We start from the raw sequence: 24,255 nt of genomic DNA, 5'->3' as shown, positions 1-24,255 counted from the left end.
AGTATTTAATACTTTACCCCCTGAGTCTCTACTATGAGTATTAAAGATCTGTTACCCTTGAGTCTCTACAAGGACAATTTGAAACTCCCCCCTGGCGTCTCTGCTGTGAGTATTAAATATGTTATGTTATGTTATGTTATGGGGATTTGTATAGCGCGCGGCTGCCCCAGCCAAGGGGCGTCCCGGCGCTGCGTGCTAACCAGAGTGCGGAATGAAGGTGCACAGAAAACAGATTATTGGAAGAGGTGGGTTTTGATGGCCTTTCTAAAGGCTAAGAGATCATGCATCCCCCGTATGGTTACAGGCAAGCTGTTCCATAGCTTGGCAGCGAGGAGGCTAAAAGAACGTCCACCAACTCTGGCAAGTCTAGTGCGGGGAATGATCACTAGATGTTGTCCCTCTGAGCGGAGAGATCGGCTGGGTGTGTACTCAGACAAGAGGGGACTCAGCAGTGGGGGAGAGGCGGTTTTAAGGATCTTGAAGGCTAAACATAGAGCCTTGAACTGGATCCTTTTTCCCACCGGAAGCCAATGCAGTTTTCTTAAGGTTCCTGAAACTGAAGAGTGGCGGGGGAGGCCGACCAAAGCCCTGGCAGCCGCGTTCTGGACTCTCTGCAGTCTGGTGGTTTCAGCCAGGTTCGCTCCCAAAAGGAGAGAACTGGCATAGTCCAGTCTAGAAAGGATCGTCGCCTGGACGATGAGCTGGCGGGTGCGACAGTCGAAGAACTTCAGGATAGGCCTGATGTTGCGTAAAATGCCGAAGCATGTGGCAGCCACTTTCTTGGTGTGGGTGGTGTATTTTAGATCCGAATCGACCCAGACACCTAGATTTTTGACACAGTCTTTTGGCTTGGGGGGTGGGCCCAGAATGTCAGGCCACCAATTGTCTCCCCAGGAAGCGGTGTTTTTTCCCAAGAGGAGAATCTCGGTTTTACCGGCGTTTAATTGGAGAAAATTCGCCGTCATCCAGTTGGTGATGTCAATGAGTGTCTGTTTAAAGAGATGGGCTTCCAGACCACTGTTGTTATTCAAAGCCACCACCAACTGGGTATCGTCAGCATATGATACCAAAGCCATTCCATTCCTTCTGGCCACCTCCGCTAACGGGCGGACATAGACATTGAACAGGGTAGGGCTAAGGGACGAGCCCTGCGGCACTCCCTGTCCAATGCTATGCTCCTTCGAGATGTAAGGGGGGGTGGAGACTTTGAAAGACCTGTTAGACAGGAAGTCTCTGAACCACCCCAGGGCTACCCCTGTAACTCCAATTTCCTCCAGTCTCATCAAGAGGACCTCATGTGACACCGTATCGAAGGCAGCACTGAGGTCCAATAGGACCAGTGCTGCAGTACCGCCGGCGTCAAGAATGGAACGGAGGTCTTCAGAAACACTGAGCAAGGCTGTCTCGGTGCTATGGCCAGCTCTAAACCCGTGTTGGGAGTCATCCAGGATGTTATTGGTGAGGAGGAAGTTGGACAGGATGTTATTGACGTGTGCCTCGGCCACTTTAGCAGGCCAAGGGAGCAGGGAGATCGGCCTAAAGTTCTCCGGAAGTGAGGGATCTAAAGTAGGTTTTTTTAGAATAGGGGACACCCATGCCTGCTTCCATTTGGTACCAATATACTCTACCTCCTGAAACTCTACTGTGAGTATTAAAGATGCTCTACCCGAGTCTCTACTATGAGTATTAAAGAACCGTTCCCCCTGATTCTCTACTATTAGTATTTGATACTTTACCACCAGAGTCTATACTGTGATTATTAAAGATACTCTACCTCCTAAGACTCTACTGTGAGTATTAAAGATACCCTACCCCCTGACATTCTACTGTTAGCAATAAATATGCTCTACCTGAGTCTCTAATATGAGCATTTTATACTTTGGCACCTGAGTCTTTACTCTGAATATTAAATATACTCTACCTCCTGAGACTGTACTATGAGTATTAAAAATACTGGACCTGAGTCTCTACTATGAGTATTTTGATACTTTGGCACCTGAGTCTCTGCTGTGAGTATTAAAGATACTCTACCCCTGTGTTTCTCTACTATGAGTATTAAAGATACTCTACATCACATCCCAAACTGAACCAGCGTCTTGCTTCCCTTCAGACCCCAGAGTGGCTTACTTCGGACTTCCAGCCGGCACTCCACCTGGGCTTCCCCGTGCTCGTTCACTGCTTTGCAGACGTAGACGCCTCCATCGAAGGGGCTGGGCTTGCGGATCTCCAGGGTCACCACTCCCTGCTTACTGAACATTCTGAACTTGGCCTCGCCCCACAGGTCGACCTTATTCTTGTACCAGGTGATCTTGGGCTGTGGAAATTAAGAACACTGAATGCATTTGGAGCTCCAGAAAGGTATGGTGAGAGGAGGCAACTAGAGTCGTGTGTCACTGTGCTACAGTGTGTGAGTATATGTGTCTGGTTGCAGACGTGCGTATCTGCTGCGTGTCAGAATATGTGTTTATGTGTAAATGCTGCTTCTCAGTGTACACGTCTGTAACTGCTGCATCTCAGTGTACACGTCTGTAACTGCTGCATCTCAGTGTACACGTCTGTATCTGCTGCTTCTCAGTGTACACGTGTCTATGTGTATCTGCTGCATCTCAGTGTACACGTGTCTGTGTGTATCTGCTGCATTTCAGTGTACATATGTCTGTGTGTATCTGCTGCATTTCAGTGTACATGTGTCTATCTGCTGCGTCTCAGGGAACACATGCCTGTGTTTATCTGCTGCGTCTCATTGTACACATGCCTGTGTGTATCTGCTGTGTGTCAGTGTACATGTCAATGCGTATCTGCTGCATCTTAGAGTACATGTTTGTTTGGAACTGCTGCGTCTCAGAATACATGTCTACGTGAAGCTGCTATGTCTTAGTATACATGTGTCTTAGCATATCTTCTACATCTTAGTATACATGTGTCTTAGCGTGTTTGCTGCATCTTAGTAAACATGTCTAAGTGTATCTTCTGCCTCTTAATGTGAATGTGTCTAAATGTGTCTGCAGCCTCTTAGTATACATGTGTCTAAGTATATCTTCTACTTCTTAGTATACATGTGTCTAAGCGTATCTTCTGCCTCTTAGTATACATGTGTCTAAGCGTATCTTCTACTTCTTAGTATACATGTGTCTAAGCGTATCTTCTACTTCTTAGTATACATGTGTCTAAGCGTATCTTCTGCCTCTTAGTATACATGTGTCTAAGCGTATCTGCTGCTTCTTAGTATACATGTGTCTAAGCGTGTCTTCTACTTCTTAGTATACATGTGTCTAAGCTTATCTTCTGCTTCTTAGTATACATGTGTCTAAGCTTATCTTCTGCTTCTTAGTATACATATGTCTAAGCGTATCTTCTACTTCTTAGTATACATGTGTCTAAGCTTATCTTCTGCTTCTTAGTATACATGTGTCTAAGCGTATCTGCTGCTTCTTAGTATACATGTGTCTAAGCTTATCTTCTGCTTCTTAGTATACATGTGTCTAAGCGTATCTGCTGCTTCTTAGTATACATGTGTCTAAGCTTATCTTCTGCTTCTTAGTATACATGTGTCTAAGCGTATCTGCTGCTTCTTAGTATACATGTGTCTAAGCTTATCTTCTGCTTCTTAGTATACATGTGTCTAAGCTTATCTTCTGCTTCTTAGTATACATGTGTCTAAGCTTATCTTCTGCTTCTTAGTATACATGTGTCTAAGCGTATCTTCTGCTTCTTAGTATACATGTGTCTAAGCTTATCTTCTGCTTCTTAGTATACATGTGTCTAAGCGTATCTGCTGCTTCTTAGTATACATGTGTCTAAGCTTATCTTCTGCTTCTTAGTATACATGTGTCTAAGCGTATCTGCTACTTCTTAGTATACATGTGTCCAAGCGTATCTTCTACTTCTTAGTATACATGTGTCTAAGCTTATCTTCTACTTCTTAGTATACATGTGTCTAAGCTTACCTTCTGCTTCTTAGTATACATGTGTCTAAGCGTATCTTCTGCCTCTTAGTATACATGTGTCCAAGCGTATCTGCTGCTTCTTAGTATACATGTGTCTAAGCGTATCTTCTACTTCTTAGTATACATGTGTCTAAGTATATCTTCTACTTCTTAGTATACATGTGTCTAAGCGTATCTTCTACTTCTTAGTATACATGTGTCTAAGCGTATCTTCTACTTCTTAGTATACATGTGTCTAAGTATATCTTCTACTTCTTAGTATACATGTGTCTAAGCTTACCTTCTGCTTCTTAGTATACATGTGTCTAAGCGTATCTTCTGCCTCTTAGTATACATGTGTCTAAGCGTATCTTCTACTTCTTAGTATACATGTGTCTAAGCGTATCTTCTACTTCTTAGTATACATGTGTCTAAGTGTATCTTCTGCCTCTTAGTATACATGTGTCTAAACGTATCTGCTGCTTCTTAGTATACATGTGTCTAAGCTTATCTTCTGCTTCTTAGTATACATGTGTCTAAGCGTATCTGCTGCTTCTTAGTATACATGTGTCTAAGCTTATCTTCTGCTTCTTAGTATACATGTGTCTAAGCGTATCTGCTACTTCTTAGTATACATGTGTCCAAGCGTATCTTCTACTTCTTAGTATACATGTGTCTAAGCTTATCTTCTACTTCTTAGTATACATGTGTCTAAGCTTACCTTCTGCTTCTTAGTATACATGTGTCTAAGCGTATCTTCTGCCTCTTAGTATACATGTGTCCAAGCGTATCTGCTGCTTCTTAGTATACATGTGTCTAAGTATATCTTTTACTTCTTAGTATACATGTGTCTAAGCGTATCTTCTACTTCTTAGTATACATGTGTCTAAGTATATCTTCTACTTCTTAGTATACATGTGTCTAAGCTTACCTTCTGCTTCTTAGTATACATGTGTCTAAGCTTATCTTCTACTTCTTAGTATACATGTGTCTAAGCTTATCTTCTACTTCTTAGTATACATGTGTCTAAGCTTATCTTCTACTTCTTAGTATACATGTGTCTAAGCGTATCTTCTACTTCTTAGTATACATGTGTCTAAGCGTATCTTCTGCTTCTTAGTATACATGTGTCTAAGCTTACCTTCTACTTCTTAGTATACATGTGTCTAAGTGTAGCTTCTGCCTCTTAGTATACATGTGTCTAAGCGTATCTTCTGCCTCTTAGTGTACATGTGTCCAAGCGTATCTTCTGCCTCTTAGTATACATGTGTCTAAGTATATCTTCTACTTCTTAGTATACATGTGTCTAAGCGTATCTTCTACTTCTTAGTATACATGTGTCTAAGTGTATCTGCTGCTTCTTAGTATACATGTGTCTAAGCGTATCTTCTACTTCTTAGTATACATGTGTCTAAGCGTATCTGCAACTTCTTAGTATACATGTGTCTAAGCGTATCTTCTACTTCTTAGTATACATGTGTCTAAGCGTATCTTCTACTTCTTAGTATACATGTGTCTAAGTATATCTTCTACTTCTTAGTATACATGTGTCTAAGCGTATCTTCTACTTCTTAAAATACATGTCTAAGCGTATCTGCAGCTTCTTAGTATACATGTGTCCAAGCGTATCTTCTGCCTCTTAGTATACATGTGTCTAAGTATAGCTTCTACTTCTTAGTAAACATGTGTCTAACCGTATCTTCTACTTCTTAGTATACATGTGTCTAAGCTTACCTTCTGCTTCTTAGTATACATGTGTCTAAGCGTATCTTCTGCCTCTTAGTATACATGTGTCTAAGCGTATCTTCTACTTCTTAGTATACATGTGTCTAAGCGTATCTTCTACTTCTTAGTATACATGTGTCTAAGTGTATCTTCTGCCTCTTAGTATACATGTGTCTAAACGTATCTGCTGCTTCTTAGTATACATGTGTCTAAGCTTATCTTCTGCTTCTTAGTATACATGTGTCTAAGCGTATCTGCTGCTTCTTAGTATACATGTGTCTAAGCTTATCTTCTGCTTCTTAGTATACATGTGTCTAAGCGTATCTGCTACTTCTTAGTATACATGTGTCCAAGCGTATCTTCTACTTCTTAGTATACATGTGTCTAAGCTTATCTTCTACTTCTTAGTATACATGTGTCTAAGCTTACCTTCTGCTTCTTAGTATACATGTGTCTAAGCGTATCTTCTGCCTCTTAGTATACATGTGTCCAAGCGTATCTGCTGCTTCTTAGTATACATGTGTCTAAGTATATCTTTTACTTCTTAGTATACATGTGTCTAAGCGTATCTTCTACTTCTTAGTATACATGTGTCTAAGTATATCTTCTACTTCTTAGTATACATGTGTCTAAGCTTACCTTCTGCTTCTTAGTATACATGTGTCTAAGCTTATCTTCTACTTCTTAGTATACATGTGTCTAAGCTTATCTTCTACTTCTTAGTATACATGTGTCTAAGCTTATCTTCTACTTCTTAGTATACATGTGTCTAAGCGTATCTTCTACTTCTTAGTATACATGTGTCTAAGCGTATCTTCTGCTTCTTAGTATACATGTGTCTAAGCTTACCTTCTACTTCTTAGTATACATGTGTCTAAGTGTATCTTCTGCCTCTTAGTATACATGTGTCTAAGCGTATCTTCTGCCTCTTAGTGTACATGTGTCCAAGCGTATCTTCTGCCTCTTAGTATACATGTGTCTAAGTATATCTTCTACTTCTTAGTATACATGTGTCTAAGCGTATCTTCTACTTCTTAGTATACATGTGTCTAAGTGTATCTGCTGCTTCTTAGTATACATGTGTCTAAGCGTATCTTCTACTTCTTAGTATACATGTGTCTAAGCGTATCTTCTACTTCTTAGTATACATGTGTCTAAGCGTATCTGCAGCTTCTTAGTATACATGTGTCTAAGCGTATCTTCTACTTCTTAGTATACATGTGTCTAAGCGTATCTTCTACTTCTTAGTATACATGTGTCTAAGTATATCTTCTACTTCTTAGTATACATGTGTCTAAGCGTATCTTCTACTTCTTAAAATACATGTGTCTAAGCGTATCTGCAGCTTCTTAGTATACATGTGTCCAAGCGTATCTTCTGCCTCTTAGTATACATGTGTCTAAGTATAGCTTCTACTTCTTAGTAAACATGTGTCTAACCGTATCTTCTACTTCTTAGTATACATGTGTCTAAGCGTATCTGCAGCTTCTTAGTATACATGTGTCTAAGCGTATCTTCTACTTCTTAGTATACATGTGTCTAAGCGTATCTTCTACTTCTGAGTATACATGTGTCTAAGCGTATCTGCAGCTTCTTAGTATACATGTGTCTAAGCGTATCTTCTACTTCTTAGTATACATGTGTCTAAGCGTATCTTCTACTTCTTAGTATACATGTGTCTAAGCGAATCTGCAGCTTCTTAGTATACATGTGTCTAAGCGTATCTTCTGCTTCTTAGTATACATGTGTCTAAGCGTATCTGCAGCTTCTTAGTATACATGTGTCTAAGCGTATCTTCTACTTCTTAGTATACATGTGTCTAAGCTTATCTTCTACTTCTTAGTATACATATGTCTAAGCTTATCTTCTGCTTCTTAGTATACATGTGTCTAAGCGTATCTGCAGCTTCTTAGTATACATGTGTCTAAGCGTATCTTCTACTTCTTAGTATACATGTGTCTAAGCTTATCTTCTACTTCTTAGTATACATGTGTCCAAGCTTATCTTCTGCTTCTTAGTATACATGTGTCTAAGCGTATCTGCAGCTTCTTAGTATACATGTGTCTAAGCGTATCTTCTACTTCTTAGTATACATGTGTCTAAGCTTATCTTCTACTTCTTAGTATACATGTGTCTAAGCGTATCTGCAGCTTCTTAGTATACATGTGTCTAAGCGTATCTTCTACTTCTTAGTATACATGTGTCTAAGCGTATCTTCTGCTTCTTAGTATACATGTGTCTAAGCTTATCTGCTGCATCTGAGTATACATGTGTCTAAGCGTATCTTCTACTTCTTAGTATACATGTGTCTAAGCTTATCTTCTACTTCTTAGTATACATGTGTCTAAGTATATCTTCTACTTCTTAGTATACATGTGTCTAAGCGTATCTTCTGCCTCTTAGTATACATGTGTCCAAGCGTATCTGCTGCATCTGAGTATACATGTGTCTAAGCGTATCTTCTACTTCTTAGTATACATGTGTCTAAGCTTATCTTCTGCTTCTTAGTATACATGTGTCTAAGCGTATCTTCTACTTCTTAGTATACATGTGTCTAAGCGTATCTGCTGCATCTGAGTATTCATATGTCTAAGCGTATCTGCTGCGTCTTAGTATATACGTGTCTAAGTGTACGTGCTGCCTCTAAGTATACATGTGTTTATGCGCAATTATTGCATTGTAGCATCTACAGAGCGTACATAGACGTTTCTTCAATTATAATCATTCCTGTATCTCCCGTGTGTCTTACTCCCTTCCAGACCATAGGGAGTTCTAATGCAGACTGAGCTCCATTTCTGCATTTTTGCTCTGGTCCGCCTAACGTTGAAATGAGGAGCGCACTAGCAAATTCAACAGGGCTGGGTTTAAAGTGCTAACAATGCTCAGGAGGGAACTAGCAGGAGTGGACAGAGAGGGCTAGAGTTGTAAAGTAGTCCCTCACACAGTTCAATGCAAGCACTGGCATGGCAATAGAAGGATACATTCAAATACCCAATAGCATCAGGAGGTGGATGAGCATTTCACTGGGCTGAACCAAGGTATGATTGATACATTCTGCAACTAACGGCTGAAAGAGGCTGCTTGAAAAAAGCCAGTGATTGAAAGGGGCGGGACAAAATCAACTCTGGTTGACAACTGCACTGTTGAAACGCAGACCAAAAAGTAGGGGGGCGTCTTGAATCTATTTGAAAGAGAGCGGTGCTTAATCGAGTGTTTGCAATAGTGGGCTACGTGAAAGCTTTCATGAAATATGAAATGTTCTGTAAATGATCGCTCATTTGGAAGAAAAGAGAAAGAATCAAGCATGAATAGTTGGTAGAAAGAGAAAGCAAGTGGATTGCGAGGCTTGCATCTGAACCACCATATGGTATGAATCAAAACGACAGGCTGAGCACTTTCCCTGGAAATGTGATAAACAATGTACGGGCTTTTAAGTTAGAAATACCTTTTTGACGCATCACTTAAATACAAGTTGCAGTTGTAAAAACGCAGAACATTTGCCAAGGCTTTATAAGCCAATAGGTATCTGATTTTCACATGAAGTGCTGACAATTGTGTGACAAGCTACAGTGGCGCGGTTATTTGGTGCACTGAGGGGTAGAGAGAGAATGAAAGTGTTTTTATTTGAGTTTTGGGTCAATGTCTTAGCCTTGATTTGAGAGAGCAGCAGCTGCGGCAATGCATTGGAACCATGATCTTCAATCCTGCATGTCTGAGCTCTGCTGTTCTGTGTGTAGTATGTGTGCAGGGATGTATCTGTGAGAGTGCCACCCCAGTGCACCAATCCCACTCTTCGCTCTCCATACCTTGGGGGTTCCACGGACGGCACAGCTCAGCGTTACGTTGTATCCAGCGATCACAGACCGGCTCACCAGCGGGTGCGTGAATTTTGGGGCCTCTGCAAACTCTGCCATTTTGTAGTCGGGGGGTTTGTACTCCACACCTGTTGATGACACGTGGCATTAGAACCAGTACGTGAGGACAAGACTTTCTTCCTAGGAAAAACCAAGTCCCTTAGAAATGGTTTGATCAAATCCTGAGGGATCAAAGGTTTCTCGCTGGGAACTGACAGGATCCTCTTCACAGCAGACTTGTCACCCCCTGAATGAGGCAGAAGCCAACCATAAAGTGAACATTAGACCCACATACCAGTGTGCCCATTGTTGATTGGATAATGTAACGAAAACAGAAGATAACATAACACAGAAAACATTCTGTCAGAGGAGACATCAGCAGCACAGCCCCTTCTTGTAAGCTAAAAACATCAGCCTAGAAGGAGATGCTCGTCCATCGCTCCCTGCTGGCCCAATCCACCTCTGCCTGTAGGCCAGGCAGAGGCCTTAAGTCTGCAGACGCAGAGTTTTCTCACCAGGAGAGACTGGCATGAGGGCACTCAGAGGCTCTCCCGGTGCCTCATAAAGAGCGGACATGCTTTGGTGGTGGTGGATTGGTGATAGGGCCAGACATGCTTTGGTGGTGGGGGGATTGATAATGAAAGGTTCCAGACATGCTTAGGTGGTGGGATGGGTAATGCTAGGGCTAGATATGCTTTGTTGGTGGGATTGGTGATAGGGTCCAGACATGCTTTGTTGGTGGGATTGGTGATAGGGTCCAGACATGCTTTGGTGGTGGGATTGGTGATTATAGGGTCAGACATGCTTTGGTGGAGGGGGGGATTGGTGATGATAGGGGCCAGACATGCTTTGGTGGGAGGGGGGGGTGGGGGATTGGTCATGATAGGGCCCAGACATGCTTTGGTGGGGGTATTGGTAATGCTAGGTTCCAGACATGCTTTGGTGGTGGGATTGGTGATGATAGGGCCAGACATGCTTTGGTGGTGGGGGATTCTTAAGGATAGGGGCCAGACATGATTTGGTGGTGGGATTGGTGATGACAGGGGCCAGACATGCTTTGGTGGTGGGATTGATGATCGGGTCCAGACATGCTTTGATGGGGGGATTGGTGATAGGGGTCAGCCATGCTTTGGTGGGGGATTGGTGATGATAGGGCCAGACATGCTTTGTTGGTGGTGGGATTGGTGATGATAGGGCCAGACATGCTTTGTTGGTGGTGGGATTGGTGATGATAGGGCCAGACATGCTTTTGTGGGGGATTGGTGATAGGGTCCAGCCATACTTTGGTGGTGGGATTGGTGATGATAGGGCCAGACATGCTTTGATGGGGGGATTGGTGATAGGATCCATCCATGCTTTGGTGGGGGTTTGGTGATGATAGGGCCAGACATTCTTTGTTGGTGGTGGGATTGGTGATGATGGGTCTAGACATGCTTTCGTGGGGGATTGGTAATGATAGGGTCCAGACATGCTTCGGTGATGGGATTGGTGATGAAAGGGGCCAGACATGCTTTGGTGGTGGGATTGGTAATGATAGGGTCCAGACATGCTTTAGTGATGGGATTGGTGATGATAGGGGCCAGACATGCTTTGGTGGTGGGATTGGTGATGATATGGGCCAGTCATACTTTGGTGGTGGGATTGGTGATGATATGGGCCAGTCATACTTTGGTGGTGGGATTGGTGATGATAGGGTCAGACATGCTTTCTTGGTGGTGGGATTGGTGATGATAGGTCCAGACATACTTTGATGGGGGATTGGTGATAGGTTCCAGCCATACTTTGGTGGTGGGATTGGTGATGATAGGGCCAGACATGTTTTGATGGGGGGATTGGTGATAGGGTCCAGCCATGCTTTGGTGGGGGAGTGGTGATGATAGGGCCAGACATGCTTTGTTGGTGGTGGGATTGGTTATGATGGGTCTAGACATGCTTTCGTGGGGGATTGGTAATGGTAGGGTCCAGACATGCTTTGGTGGTGGGATTGGTAATGATAGGGTCCAGACAAGCTTTGGTGATGGGATTGGTGATGATGGGGTCCAGACATGCTTTTGTGGTGGGATTGGTGATGATAGGGGCCCGGCATGCTTTGGTGGTGGGATTGGTGATGATAGGTCCAGACATACTTTGATGGGGGGGATTGGTGATAGGGTCCAGCCATACTTTGGTGGTGGGATTGGTGATGATAGGGTCAGACATGCTTTCGTGGGGGATTGGTAATGATAGGGTCCAGACATGCTTTCGTGGGGGATTGGTGATGATAGGGCCAGACATGCTTTCGTGGGGGATTGGTAATGATAGGGTCCAGAAATGCTTTAGTGATGGGATTGGTGATGATAGGGCCAGACATGCTTTGTTGGGGGGATTGGTGATAGGGTCCAGCCATGCTTTGGTGGGGGATTGGTGATGATAGGGCCAGACATGCTTTGTTGGTGGTGGGATTGGTGATGATGGGTCTAGACATGCTTTCGTGGGGGATTGGTAATGATAGGGGCCAGACATGCTTTGTTGGGGGGATTGGTGATAGGGTCCAGTCATGCTTTGGTGGGGGATTGGTGATGATAGGGCCAGACATGCTTTGTTGGTGGTGGGATTGGTGATGATGGGTCCAGAGATGCTTTGGTGGTGGGATTGGTGATGATGGGTCCAGAGATGCTTTGGTGGTGGGATTGGTGATGATGGGGCCAGAGATGCTTTGGTGGTGGGATTGGTGATGATGGGTCCAGAGATGCTTTGGTGGTGGGATTGGTGATGATAGGGCCAGAGATGCTTTGGTGGTGGGATTGGTGATGATGGGTCCAGAGATGCTTTGGTGGTGGGATTGGTAATGATAGGGTCCAGACATGCTTTGGTGGTGAGATTGGTGATCATAGGGGCCAGAGATGCTTTGGTGGTGGGATTGGTGATGATAGGGGCCAGAGATGCTTTGGTGGTGGGATTGGTGATGATAGGGGGCAGAGATGCTTTGGTGGTGGGATTGGTAATGATAGGGTCCAGACATGCTTTGGTGGTGAGATTGGTGATGATAGGGGCCAGAGATGCTTTGGTGGTGGGATTGGTCATGATAGGGCCACACATGCTTTGGTGGTGGGATTGGTGATGATAGGGTCAGACATGCTTTGGTGGTGGGATTGGTCATGATAGGGGCCAGACATGCTTTGGTGGTGGGATTGGTAATGATAGGGTCCAGACATGCTTTAGTGATGGGATTGGTAATGATATGGGCCAGTCATACTTTGGTGGTGGGATTGGTAATGATAGGGTCCAGACATGCTTTGGTAGTGGGATTGGTGATGATAGGGTCAGACATGCTTTGGTGGTGGGATTGGTAATGATAGGGTCCTGACATGGTTTAGTTGTGGGGGGATTGGTGATAGGGTCCAGACATGCTTTGGTGGTGGGATTGCTAATGATAGGATCCAAACATAGTTTGGTGGTGGGGGGATTGGTGATGATAGTGCCAGACATGCTTTGGTGGTGGGATTGGGAATGATAGGGTCCAGACATGCTTTGGTGGTGGGCTTGCTAATGATAGGGTCCAGACATGGTTTAGTGGTGAGGGGATTGGTGATAGGGTCCAGGCATGCTTTGGTGGTGGGATTGCTAATGATAGGATCCAAACATAGTTTGGTGGTGGGGGGATTGGTGATGATAGGTCCAGACATGCTTTGGTGGTGGGATTGGTCATGATAGGGTCCAGACATGCTTTGGTGGTGGGATTGGTAATGATAGGGTCCAGACATGGTTTGGTGGTGGGATTGCTAATGATAGGGTCCAGACATGGTTTAGTGGTGAGGGGATTGGTGATAGGGTCCAGGCATGCTTTGGTGGTGGGAATGGGAATGATAGGGTCCAGACATGCTTTGGTGGTGGGATTGCTAATGATAGGATCCAAACATAGTTTGGTGGTGGGGGTATTGGTGATGATAGTGCCAGACATGCTTTTATCGTGGGGGATTGGTTATGATAGGGCCAGTAATGCTTTGGTGGGGTATTCGATAGGCAGTGCTGAAATTGAAAAATAGAAGTGCCGCTACCCTGTACCAGAATACCTGCTTGTTAGTACTCTCCAGTTAGAAGTATTACGTATTTCTTGAGACGAGTAGGCACTCTCCCTCTCGAAATAACAAAGTGCTGGTACTTAGTGCCCGACATTACCGCCTCATGTAGAGCACCGATGACGGGGCCAGACATGTTTTGATGAGGGGTAGATTAGTGATGATAGTGGGAAAATTCCCTGCTTCATCACTCCACCATCTGTTCCTGTCTTTATCACTTCACCATCTCTCCCTGTCTCCATCGCTCCTCCATCTGTCCCTAGATCCATCACTCCACCATCTGTTACTGGCTCTATTGCTCCCCCATCTGCACCTGACTCCATCGTTCGACCATCTGGCCCTGGCTCCTTCTCTTTGCCATCTGTGCCTGGCTCGATCACTCCTCTATCTGTCTCTGACTCCATTGATCCAATATCTGTGCCTAGCTCCATCACTCCTCTATCTGTCTCTGACTCAATTGCTCCAATATCTGTGCCTGGCTCTATCACTCCTCCATCTGTCTCTGACTCAATTGCTCCAATATCTGTGCCTGGCTCCATCGCTCCACCATCTGTCCCTGACTCCATCGCTCCACCGTATTTATCCCTGGCTCCATCCCTCCACCATCTGTCCCTGAATTCATCCCTCCACCATCTGTCTCTGCCTCTTCTCCCCTTCCAGCTCACCAGTCTTCTGGATGTAGGCGCTTTTCTTGGTGACGGTGGGGTTCTCGCTCAGGCCGCACATGTTGCCGGTGAAGACACGGAAGAAGTACTCATTCCCCATGATCAGATCAGAAATTACACAGTTGGTGCGTCTGTAATGTTCGTAGACTGTGAACCACTCCTGCCAGGAGAGACCAGAGGTTAGAGAAGTGCTTAGAGAGCTGAGTATTACAACAGTGGAGAGTCAGACGATCAGAAGAAAGGGTAGTAGGATTAGAGCAGACCTTGAATGTTAGATAAATGTTTGAGGGTTAGTGTAGACCTGAAATGTTAGATGAGAGCTGGAGGGCTCTAGCAGACCTAGAATGTTAGAAGAAAGCTGTAGGGGTAGAACACACCTGGAATGTCAGAGGAGAGCTGGAGTGTGAGAGCAGACCTGGATTTCTAGAGGAGAGGTGGAGGGTTAAAGCAGACTTAGAAGGTTAGAGAAGAGATGGGGGGGTTAGATCAGACCTGGAATGTCAGAGGAGAGCTGGAGTGTGAGAGCAGACCTGGATTGCTAGAGGAGAGGTGGAGGGCTAAAGCAGACTTAGAAGGTTAGAGAAGCGATGGGGGGTTAGATCAGACCTGGAATGTCAGAGGAGAGCTGGAGGGTTAGAGCAGACCTGGAATGTTACAGAAGAGCTGGAGGGTTAGAGCAGACTGGAATGTCAGAGGAGAGCTGGCGGGTTAGAGCAGATCTGGAATGTCAGAGGAGACCTGGAGGGTTAGATTAGGCTGGAATGATAGAGGAGAGCTTGGGGGTTAGAGCAGACTGGAATGTCAAAGGAGAGCTGGAAGGTTAGAGCAGACCTGGAATGTTACAGGAGAGGTGGAGGGTTAGAGCCAGCCAGGAATGTCCGAGGAGAGGTGAATGGTTAGAGCTGGCCAGGAATGTCAGAGAAGAGGTGGAAGGTTCGAGCCGGCCAGGAATGTCAGAGGAGAGGTGGATGGTTAGAGCTGGCCAGGAATGTCAGAGAAGAGGTGGAAGGTTCGAGCCAGCCAGGAATTTCAGAGGAGAGGTGGAGTGTTAGAGCTTACCTGGAATCTTAGAGGAGACCTAGAGGGTTAGAGCCAGCCTGGAATGTCAGAGGAGAGGTGGAGGGTTAGAGCCGGCCTGTAATGTCAGGGGAGAGGTGGGGGATTAGAGCCGGCCAGGAATGTCAGAGGAGAACTAGAGAGTTAGAGCCTGCCTGGAATGTCAGAGGAGAGGTGGAGGGTTAGAGCCGGCCTGTAATGTCAGGGGAGAGGTGGGGGATTAGAGCCAGCCAGGAATGTCAGAGGAGAGGTGAATGGTTAGAGCCAGCCAGGAATGTCAGAGGAGAGGTGGAGGGTTAGAGCCGGCCTGTAATCTCAGGGGAGAGGTGGGGGATTAGAGCCGGCCAGGAATGTCAGAGGAGAGGTGAATGGTTAGAGCCAGCCAGGAATGTCAGGGGAGAGGTGGAGGGTTAGGGCCGGCCTGTAATCTCAGGGGTGAGGTGGGGGATTAGAGCCGGCCAGGAATGTCAGAGGAGAGGTGGAGGGTTAGAGCAGACCTGGAATGTCAAAGGAGAGGTTGAGGGTTAGAGCAGACTTTGAATCTTAAAGGATACCTTGAATGTCAGAGGAGAGGTGGAGGGTTAGAGCTGGCCAGGAATGTCAGAGGAGAGGTGGGGGGTTAGAGCTGGCCAGGAATGTCAGAGGAGAGGTGGAGGGTTAGAGCATACCTGGAATATTAAAAGAGTGCTCGAGGGTAAAAGGAGAGAAGGAGTTCTAAAGGAGAAGAGAGCTCAGAGTGTGTGAGCACAGGAGAGTCTTGAGTACTAGAGGAAATCAGAGCTGGAGAGTGAAAAGAGAGGAGAGAGAAGAGATGGAAGAAGAGGGGAAGAAAGCGCGGAGAACTGAAGCACCCTTGTGGGAGAGATGACAAATAAAAAGCCAAGAGCTGGAATGTCAGAGGAGAGATGAAGGGTTAGAGCAGAACTGAACTGTTGGAGGAGAGGTGGAGGGTTAGATCAGACTAATGTCTGAGGAGAAGTGGAGGGTTAGAGCCGGCCAGGAATGTCAGAGGAGAGGTGGAGGGTTAGAGGTGGCCAGGAATGTCAGAGGAGAGGTGGAAGGGTTAGAGCCGGCCAGGAATGTCAGAGGTGGAGGGAGGGAATGTCAGAGGAGAGGTGGAATGTTAGAGCAGACCTGGAATCTTAAAGTAGACCTCAAATGTCAGAGGATGAGATGAGAGGTGGAGGGTTAGAGCAGACTTGGACTATTTAAAAGAGTGCTCGAGGGTAAAAGGAGAGAAGAGAAGGAGTTCTAAAAGAGAAGAGAGATCAGAGTGTGTAAGCACAGGAGAGGCTTGAGTTCCAGAGGAAATCAGAGCTGGAGAGAAAGAAGAGAGGGGAGAGAAGAGCTGGAAGAAGACGGGAAGAAACCGAGGAGAGCTGAAGCATCCTTGTGGGAGAGATGACAAATAAGAAGCGAAGAGCTGGAATGTCAGAGTAGAGATGAAGGGTTAGAGCAGACTGGAATGTCAGAGGAGAGCTGGAGGGATAGGGCAGACCTGGAATCTTAAAGGAGACCTGGAATGTCAGAGGAGAGGTGGAGGGTTAGAGCAAGCTCTGAATGTCAGAGGAGAGCTGGAAGGGTAGATCAGTCCTGGAATGTTAGAAGAGAGCTCGAAGGTAAAAGGAGAGAATTAGTTCTAAAGGAGAAGAGATATCAGAGTGTGTGAGCACAGGAGAGGCTTGGGTTGTAGAGGAAATCAGAGCTGGAGAATAAGAAGAAAGGAGAGAGAAGAGCTGGAAGAAGAGGGGAAGAAAGCGCGGAGAGCTGAAGCATCCTTGTGGGAGAGACGACAAATAAGAAGCCAAGAGCTGGAATGTCAGAGGAGAGATGAAGGGTTAAAGCAGACTGGAATGTCAGAGGAGAGCTGGAGGGATACAGCAGAACTGGAATATTAAAGGAGACCCAGAATGTCAGAGGAGAGGTTGAGGATTTGAGCAAGCCTGAAATCTTAAAGGAGACCTTGAATGTCAGAAGAGAACAAGAGGGTTAGAGCCGGCCAGGAATGTCAGAGCAGAGGTGGAGGGTTAGAGCCGGGCAGGAATGTCAGAGGAGAGGTGGAGGGTTAGAGCCGGCCAGGAATGTCAGTGGAGAGGTGGAGGGTTAGAGCCGGGCAGGAATGTCAGAGGAGAGGTGGAGGGTTAGAGCCGGCCAGGAATGTCAGAGGAGAGGTAGAGGGTTAGAGCAGACCTGGCATGTCAGAGGAGACCTGGAGGGTTAGAGCTGGCCAGGAATTTCAGAGGAGAGGTGGAGGGATCGAGCCGGGCAGGAATGTCAGAGGAGAGGTGGAGGGTTAGAGCCGGCCAGGAATTTCAGAGGAGAGGTGGAGGGTTAGAGCAGACCTGGAATATTAAAAGAGTGCTCAAGGGTAAAAGGAGAGAAGGAGTTCTAAAGAAGAAGAGAGCTCAGAGTGTGTGAGCACAGAAGAGTCTTGAGTACTAGAGGAAATCAGAGCTGGAGAGTGAAAAGAGAGGAGAGAGAAGAGCTGGAAGAAGAGGGGAAGAAAGAGCGAAGAACTGAAGCATCCTTGTGAGAGAGATGACAAATAAGAAGCCAAGAGCTGGAATGTCAGAGGAGAGATGAAGCGTTAGAGCAGACTGGAATGTCAGAGGAGAGCTGGAGGGATAGGGCAGACCTGGAGTCTTAATGGAGACCTGGAATGTCAGAGGAGAGGTGGAGGGTTAAAGCAAGCTCTGAATGTCAGAGGAGAGCTGGAAGGGCAGATCAGTCTTGGAATCTTAGAAGAGAGCTCGAGGGTAAAAGAAGAGAACAAGTTCTAAAGGAGAAGAGAGATCAGAGTGTGTGAGCACAGGAGAGGCCTGGTTCTAGAGGAGCTCAGAGCTGGAGAGTAAGGAGAAAGGAGAACTGGAAGAAGAGGAGAAGAAAGAGAGGAGAGCTGAAGCACCCTTGTGGGAGAGATGACAAATAAGAAGCCAGGAGCTGGCATGTAAGATCTGGAGAGTAAGATAGGAGAGGAGAGCTGATGGACTGTGAGTTAAGAGATTGAGTCAGTGGAGAAGAGAGATGGGCAGTCTCCACTGAGAGGTGAGATAGCGGGACAGAGGAGAGATTAAGAATCAGTGGAGGAGCGAGATGGTGGGTTACTGGAAAGAAGACACGGACAACCAATAAAGAGGAGAAATGGATGGTCAGTGATATGGAGGGTCAGTGGAGAGGAGAGGTGGAGGGTGAGTAGGGAGATGGGGATGAGTGGAGAGGAGAGCTGCAGTGTCAGTGGAGAGGACAGGTGGAGGATGAGTGGAGAGAAGGAGAGAAGAGATGCAGTGTCAGTGGAGAGAAGAGATGCAGTGTCAGTGGAGAGAAGCGATGCAGTGTCAGTGGAGAAGAGAGATGCTGTGTCAGTGGAGAGGAGAGGGGGAGGGGGAGTGGAGAGAAGAGATGCAGTGTCAGTAGAGAGAAGAGATGCAGTGTCAGTCCAGAGGAGAGGAGGAGGGTGAGTGGAGAGAAGGAAAGAAGAGATGCAGTGTCAGTGGAGAGAAGAGATGCAGTGTCAGTGGAGATGGTGGGTAGAGGGTCAGTTAAGAGGAGAGGTGGAGGGTGAGTGGAGAGAAGAGAGAAGAGATGCAGTGTCAGTGGTGAGAAGAGATGCAGTGTCAGTGGAGAGAAGAGATGCAGTGTCAGTGGAGAGAAGAGATGCAGTGTCCATGGAAAGAAGATATGCATTGTCAGTGGAGAGAAGAGATGCAGTGTCAGTCGAGAGGAGAGGAGGAGGGTGAGTGGAGAGAAGGAAAGAAGAAATGCAGTGTCAGTGGAGAGAAGAGATGCAGTGTCAGTGGAGAGGAGAGATGCATTGTCAGTGGAGATGGTAGGTAGAGGGTCAGTTAAGAGGAGAGGTGGAGGGTGAGTGGAGAGAAGGAGAGAAGAGATGCAGTGTCAGTTGAGAAAAGAGATGCAGTGTCAGTGGAGAGGAGAGATGCAGTGTCAGTGGAGAGAAGAGATGCAGTGTCCGTGGAAAGAAGAGATGCATTGTCAGTGGAGAGAAGAGATGCAGTGTCAGTCGAGAGGAGAGGAGGAGGGTGAGTGGAGAGAAGGAAAGAAGAGATGCAGTGTCAGTGGAGAGAAGAGATGCAGTGTCAGTGGAGAGGAGAGATGCATTGTCAGTGGAGATGGTAGGTAGAGGGTCAGTTAAGAGGAGAGGAGGAGGGTGAGTGGAGAGAATGAGAGAAGAGATGTATTGTCAGTGGAGAGAAGAGATGCAGTGTCAGTGGAGAAGAGAGATGCTGTGTCAGTGGAGAGGACAGGTGGAGGGTGAGTGGAGAGGAGAGATGCAGTGTCAGTGGAGCGGAGAGGAGGAGGGTGAGTGGAGAGAGGGAAAGAAGAGATGGAGTGTCAGTGGAGAGAAGAGATGCAGTGTCAGTAGACAGGAGATGAGGAAGGTGAGTGGAGAGAAGGAAAGAAGAGATGCATTGTCAGTGGAGAGAAGAGATGCAGTGTCAGTGGAGAGGAGAGATGCATTGTCAGTGGAGATGGTAGGTAGAGGGTCAGTTAATAGGAGAGGTGGAGGGTGAGTGGAGAGATGGGGATGAATGGAGAGGAGAGATGCAGTGTCAGTGGAGAGGACAAGTGGAGGTCGAGGGTGAGTCGAGAGAAGAGATGCATTGTCAGTGAAGAGAAGAGATGCAGTGTCAGTGGAGAAGAGAGGAGGGTGAGTGGAGAGAAAGAAAGAAGAGATGCAGTGTCAGTGGAGAGAAGAGATGCAGTGTCCGTGGAAAGAAGAGATGAATTGTCAGTGGAGAAGAGAGGAGGAGGGTGAGTGGAGAGAAGGAAAGAAGAGATGCAGTGTCAGTGGAGAGAAGAGATGCAGTGTCAGTGGAGAGGAGAGATGCAGTGTCAGTGGAGAGGAGAGGTGCAGTGTCAGACAGGAGATGGGGTGAGTGGATAGAAGGAGAGAAGCGATGCAGTGTCAGTGGAGAAAAGAGATGCAGTGTCAGTGGAGAGTAGAGATGCAGTGTCAGTGGAGAGAAGAGATGCAGTGTCAGTGGAGAGGAGAGATGCAGTGTCAGTAGACAGGAGAGGGGGAGGGTGAGTGGAGAGAAGGAGAGAAGAGATGCATTGTCAGTGGAGAGAAGAGATGCAGTGTCAGTGGAGAGGAGAGATGCAGTGTCAGTAGACAGGAGAGGGGGAGGGTGAGTGGAGAGAAGGAGAGAAGAGATGCATTGTCAGTGGAGAGGAGAGATGCAGTGTCAGTGGAGAGGATAGATGCATTGTCAGTGGAGAGAAGAGATGCATTGTCAGTGGAGAGGAGAGATGCAGTGTCAGTGGAGAGGAGAGATGCAGTGTCAGTAGACAGGAGAGGGGGAGGTTGAGTGGAGAGAAGGAGAGAAGAGATGCCGTGTCAGTGGAGAGAAGAGATGCAGTGTCAGTGGAGAGGAGAGATTCAGTGGAGAGGAGAGATGCAGTGTCAGTGGAGAGAAGAGATGCAGTGTCCGTGGAAAGAAAAGATGCATTGTCAGTGGAGAGGAGAGACGCAGTGTCAGTAGACAGGAGAGGGGGAGGGGGAGTGGAGAGAAGGAGAGAAGAGACGCATTGTCAGTGGAGAGAAGAGATGCAGTGTTAGTGGAGAGGAGAGATGCAGTGTCAGTGGAGAGGAGAGATGCAGTGTCAGTGGAGAGGAGAGATGCAGTGTCAGTAGACAGGAGAGGGGGAGGGTGAGTGGAGAGAAGGAGAGAAGAGATGCAGTGTCAGTGGAGAGAAGAGATGCAGTGTCAGTGGAGAGGAGAGATGCAGTGTCAGTGGAGAGAAGAGATGCAGTGTCAGTGGAGAGGAGAGATGCAGTGTCAGTGGAGAGGAGAGATGCAGTGTCAGTGGAGAGGATAGATGCATTGTCAGTGGAGATGGTAGGTAGAGGGTCAGTTAAGAGGAGAGGTGGAGGGTGAGTGGAGAGATGGGGATGAGTGGAGAGGAGAGATGCAGTGTCAGTGGAGAGGACAAGTGGAGGTCGAGGGTGAGTCGAGAGAAGAGATGCATTGTCAGTGAAGAGAAGAGATGCAGTGTCAGTGGAGAGGAGAGGAGGAGGGTGAGTGGAGAGAAGGAAAGAAGGAAAGAGATGCAGTGTCAGTGGAGAGGAGAGATGCAGTGTCAGTGGAGAGGAGAGATGCAGTGTCAGTGGAGAGGAGAGATGCAGTGTCAGTGGAGAGGAGAGATGCTGTGTCAGTGTAGAAGAGAGATGCTGTGTCAGTGTAGAAGAGAGATGCTGTGTCAGTGGAGAGGACAGGTGGAGGGTGGTGGAGAGGAGTAATGGGGTGAATTGAGAGAAGCAGAGAGGGGGGCAAATCTCACCATGGTCTTCTTGTCTGCCTTCTGGATGGTGTATCCCGTGATTTCACAGTTCCCGTCATCTTTGGGGGGCTCCCACTCTAGGGCGACATTGAACCCCCAAACCTCCACAATCTTTACACTTTGAGGCGGCCCTGGCTTATCTACAGCAAGTCAACAAAAGAAGGCTCAGGTCAGGTATGGCACACCTCTCCCTCTCAACCCCCCTTCCCTCCCTCCAAGAGGGCATATCTGATAGCATTCTTCACCCCCTCCCCCCACACACAGAGCATGCCCCCTCCTTCAGATCAGGCCTGGTAGATATGTGTCTTTGTGAGGAAATGTATGAGAGAGCACACTCCCCAGGGGACAAAAAGGCGTGTAGGGCTCGTTCTACCAGGTCATTCCTGGTAGGGATCACCTCCACCCAGGACAATCAATTCATCAGGATTTATTAAGCGTGTCTAATCACCCGATAGGGTAACCAGGCGCTTGCAGGTCCCGGAAGCTCATTCGAACATCCAGGTCTTCTTGATGGTTGGGGGAAGTTTAGTCAGTGGTTAATGTATGGGGGTCCGTGTGTGCGTGGGTCAGCAGCTTGTATTGGCATCTCTTCTGTAGAGCCAGTGGAGTTTCCTGAGTTGGGGTGTGATGTGGTTTAGACGAGGAAGGCAGAGTAAGAGTCTGGCTGCGGCGTTCTGTATGGTCTGAAGTCTCTGCAGGAGGTCTACGGTGATTCCGATGTAGAGGGTGTTGCCATAGTCAGTCGGCTGGTAATGAGGGTCTGTATTACGGTGCATCTCGTGTGTAGTGGTAGCCACTTGAATATCTTGCGTAGTATGCGCAGAGTGAGGTGCAGGCAGAGGAGACAGCGTTGATCTGTGATTTCATGGCAAGCTTGTTGTCAATAATGATTATGGGGTTTCTGACATGGTTGAAGGGAATAGGTGTGGGTCCTAGGTCTGATGGCCGCCAGGAGTCATTCCATGTGTTGTTGCTGGTGCCGAAGATCAGTACATCCGTCTTGTCTGTGTTCAGCTGCAGGCAGGTCTTCTTCATCCAGTCGGCAACGTTTGAAATGCATCTGCGGAAGTTGGTTCTGGTGGTGGTGTGGTCATCGATGAGTGAGATGAATTGTGTCGTCTGCTTAGGATATTTATTGGCCAGTGGGAGTTACATATGCGTTGAAGAGTGTGGGGCTGAGGAATGACCCTGGGACACCACAGGTGATCTCAATGGGTTCCACAGTGAAAGGTGGGAGGTGGATCCACTGCGTTCTTCCTGTGAAGGAGGAGGTTATTAATCTGAGTGCGTCCCATTGGATGGCGATGTAGTGGAGTCTTTCGATCAGTGTTTGGTGGGATACGGTGTTGAAGGCTGAGGAGGGATCACAAAGGATCCTAGCTGCTGTCACTTCTCATTCGATGAGGGTTTGGCTGTTGCTATGGCTGTGATCAGGGCGGTTTTGGTGCTGTGATTGCAGTGGAAGCTGAATTGGGATGCGTTGAGTAGCTGGTTCTGCTACAAGAGAGTCATTAATTGATTATTGAATATCTTTTCCAGTTTCTTGGAATGGAAGCAGGGAGTTTGGGTGGTAGTTTTTTAATTGACTGGGGTTGGCGGTGGGATTTTTGGTAGTGGTCTGACTTTGGCGTGTTCCAGGTGTCAGGAAATGTTGTGGTAGTGATTGAGGTGTTGAGTAGGGTGGTGAGTTTCTAGCCAATCCTTTGGTTTCTGAGGATGAAGATGCGGTGCGGGCATGGGTGTCTGGAAGCCACCGAGTGGAAGGATTTCATGGTGGAAGTGGTGTCCTGGTTGGAGAGGAAGTTCCAGGTGGTCATTGTGGTTTGTGACAGTTACGGTAGTGGCTTATCTGTTGAGGAAGTACGTAGGTGTGGGTTGGGGTTTGAAGTTTCTGTATATGATTGCGATCTTGTCATGGCAGTAGTGAGCAACATTGTCTCATAGCTCCTGTGGGGGTGTGATGTTGTTTTAGCTGGCAGCTGTTTTGTAGAATTTCTTAACAATGTTGAAAAGTTTGTTGTTGTTAACACTGGGTTTGATGCAGGCGACAAGGCTGTCTTCTCTGTTGCCCTTAGCAGGCGGTGGCGAGGTGAGGGAGATCTTGCTTGCTGCTCTGTCCGAGGTGTCTTTGTGGGTGCGCCATCTCCTCTCCAACTGTTTGCTGTCTTGTTTCACTAGTTTTTGGGTGCATCAGCTTGCCTTTTTGGAGGATTTCCTCTGGATTTTTCCCTTCATGGGGACAATGCTGTCTGCACAATAGGTGATCTTTTTCACTCCCTGTTCGAGGTTGGTAGCTGTAACAGGGTTGGAGGTGTTGAGGGCATTTGCCCAGCTGGTCTCAGAGATTTCTTCCACCTCTGGTGGGGGGTGTTAGGTCATCTTGGGAGTGATGGTGTGGGGGCTGGAGATGCTGAAGCGGATGATAGAGTGATCAGTCCATGTGAGTTAGGTAACTGGAGGTGAAAATTATGTGCAGCGTGTGTCCGGTGGTGTGTGTAGGGGTGTGGATGATCTTGGTCAAAACGAGGCTGCTCATACTGATGAGGAGGTGTGCTGCGTTTTTGTCACTCGGTTGTCGATATGGAAATTTAGGATTGCCGAGGAAGATGTAGTCCTTGGAGTTTAGGGCTAGGGGTGCCATGACATCTGCAATGGTGTTGCAGAAGCTGGA

At 46.9% G+C, this 24,255-nt stretch overlaps 1 protein-coding gene across 1 annotated transcript in view; it reads right to left on the bottom strand.

Moving 5' to 3' along the window:
- Nucleotides 1-24,255, bottom strand: part of MYBPC3 (myosin binding protein C3) — a 412,405-nt gene that overhangs the window by 15,548 nt on the left and 372,602 nt on the right. Inside the window, exons 30-33 of the mRNA XM_086959710.1 lie at nucleotides 21,585-21,724; nucleotides 14,229-14,388; nucleotides 9,458-9,594; nucleotides 2,128-2,314 (exon numbers count right to left, since the gene is read on the bottom strand). Of these exons, the coding sequence (XP_086815836.1) occupies nucleotides 2,128-2,314; nucleotides 9,458-9,594; nucleotides 14,229-14,388; nucleotides 21,585-21,724 (624 nt within the window). The remainder of the gene's footprint in view (nucleotides 1-2,127; nucleotides 2,315-9,457; nucleotides 9,595-14,228; nucleotides 14,389-21,584; nucleotides 21,725-24,255) is intronic.

The sequence above is a fragment of the Lissotriton vulgaris genome, chromosome 2_2 (assembly GCF_964263255.1).
Source record: "Lissotriton vulgaris chromosome 2_2, aLisVul1.2, whole genome shotgun sequence".
NCBI classification, from domain to species: domain Eukaryota; kingdom Metazoa; phylum Chordata; class Amphibia; order Caudata; family Salamandridae; genus Lissotriton; species Lissotriton vulgaris.
This window is presented reverse-complemented; position numbering and strand designations above follow the sequence as displayed.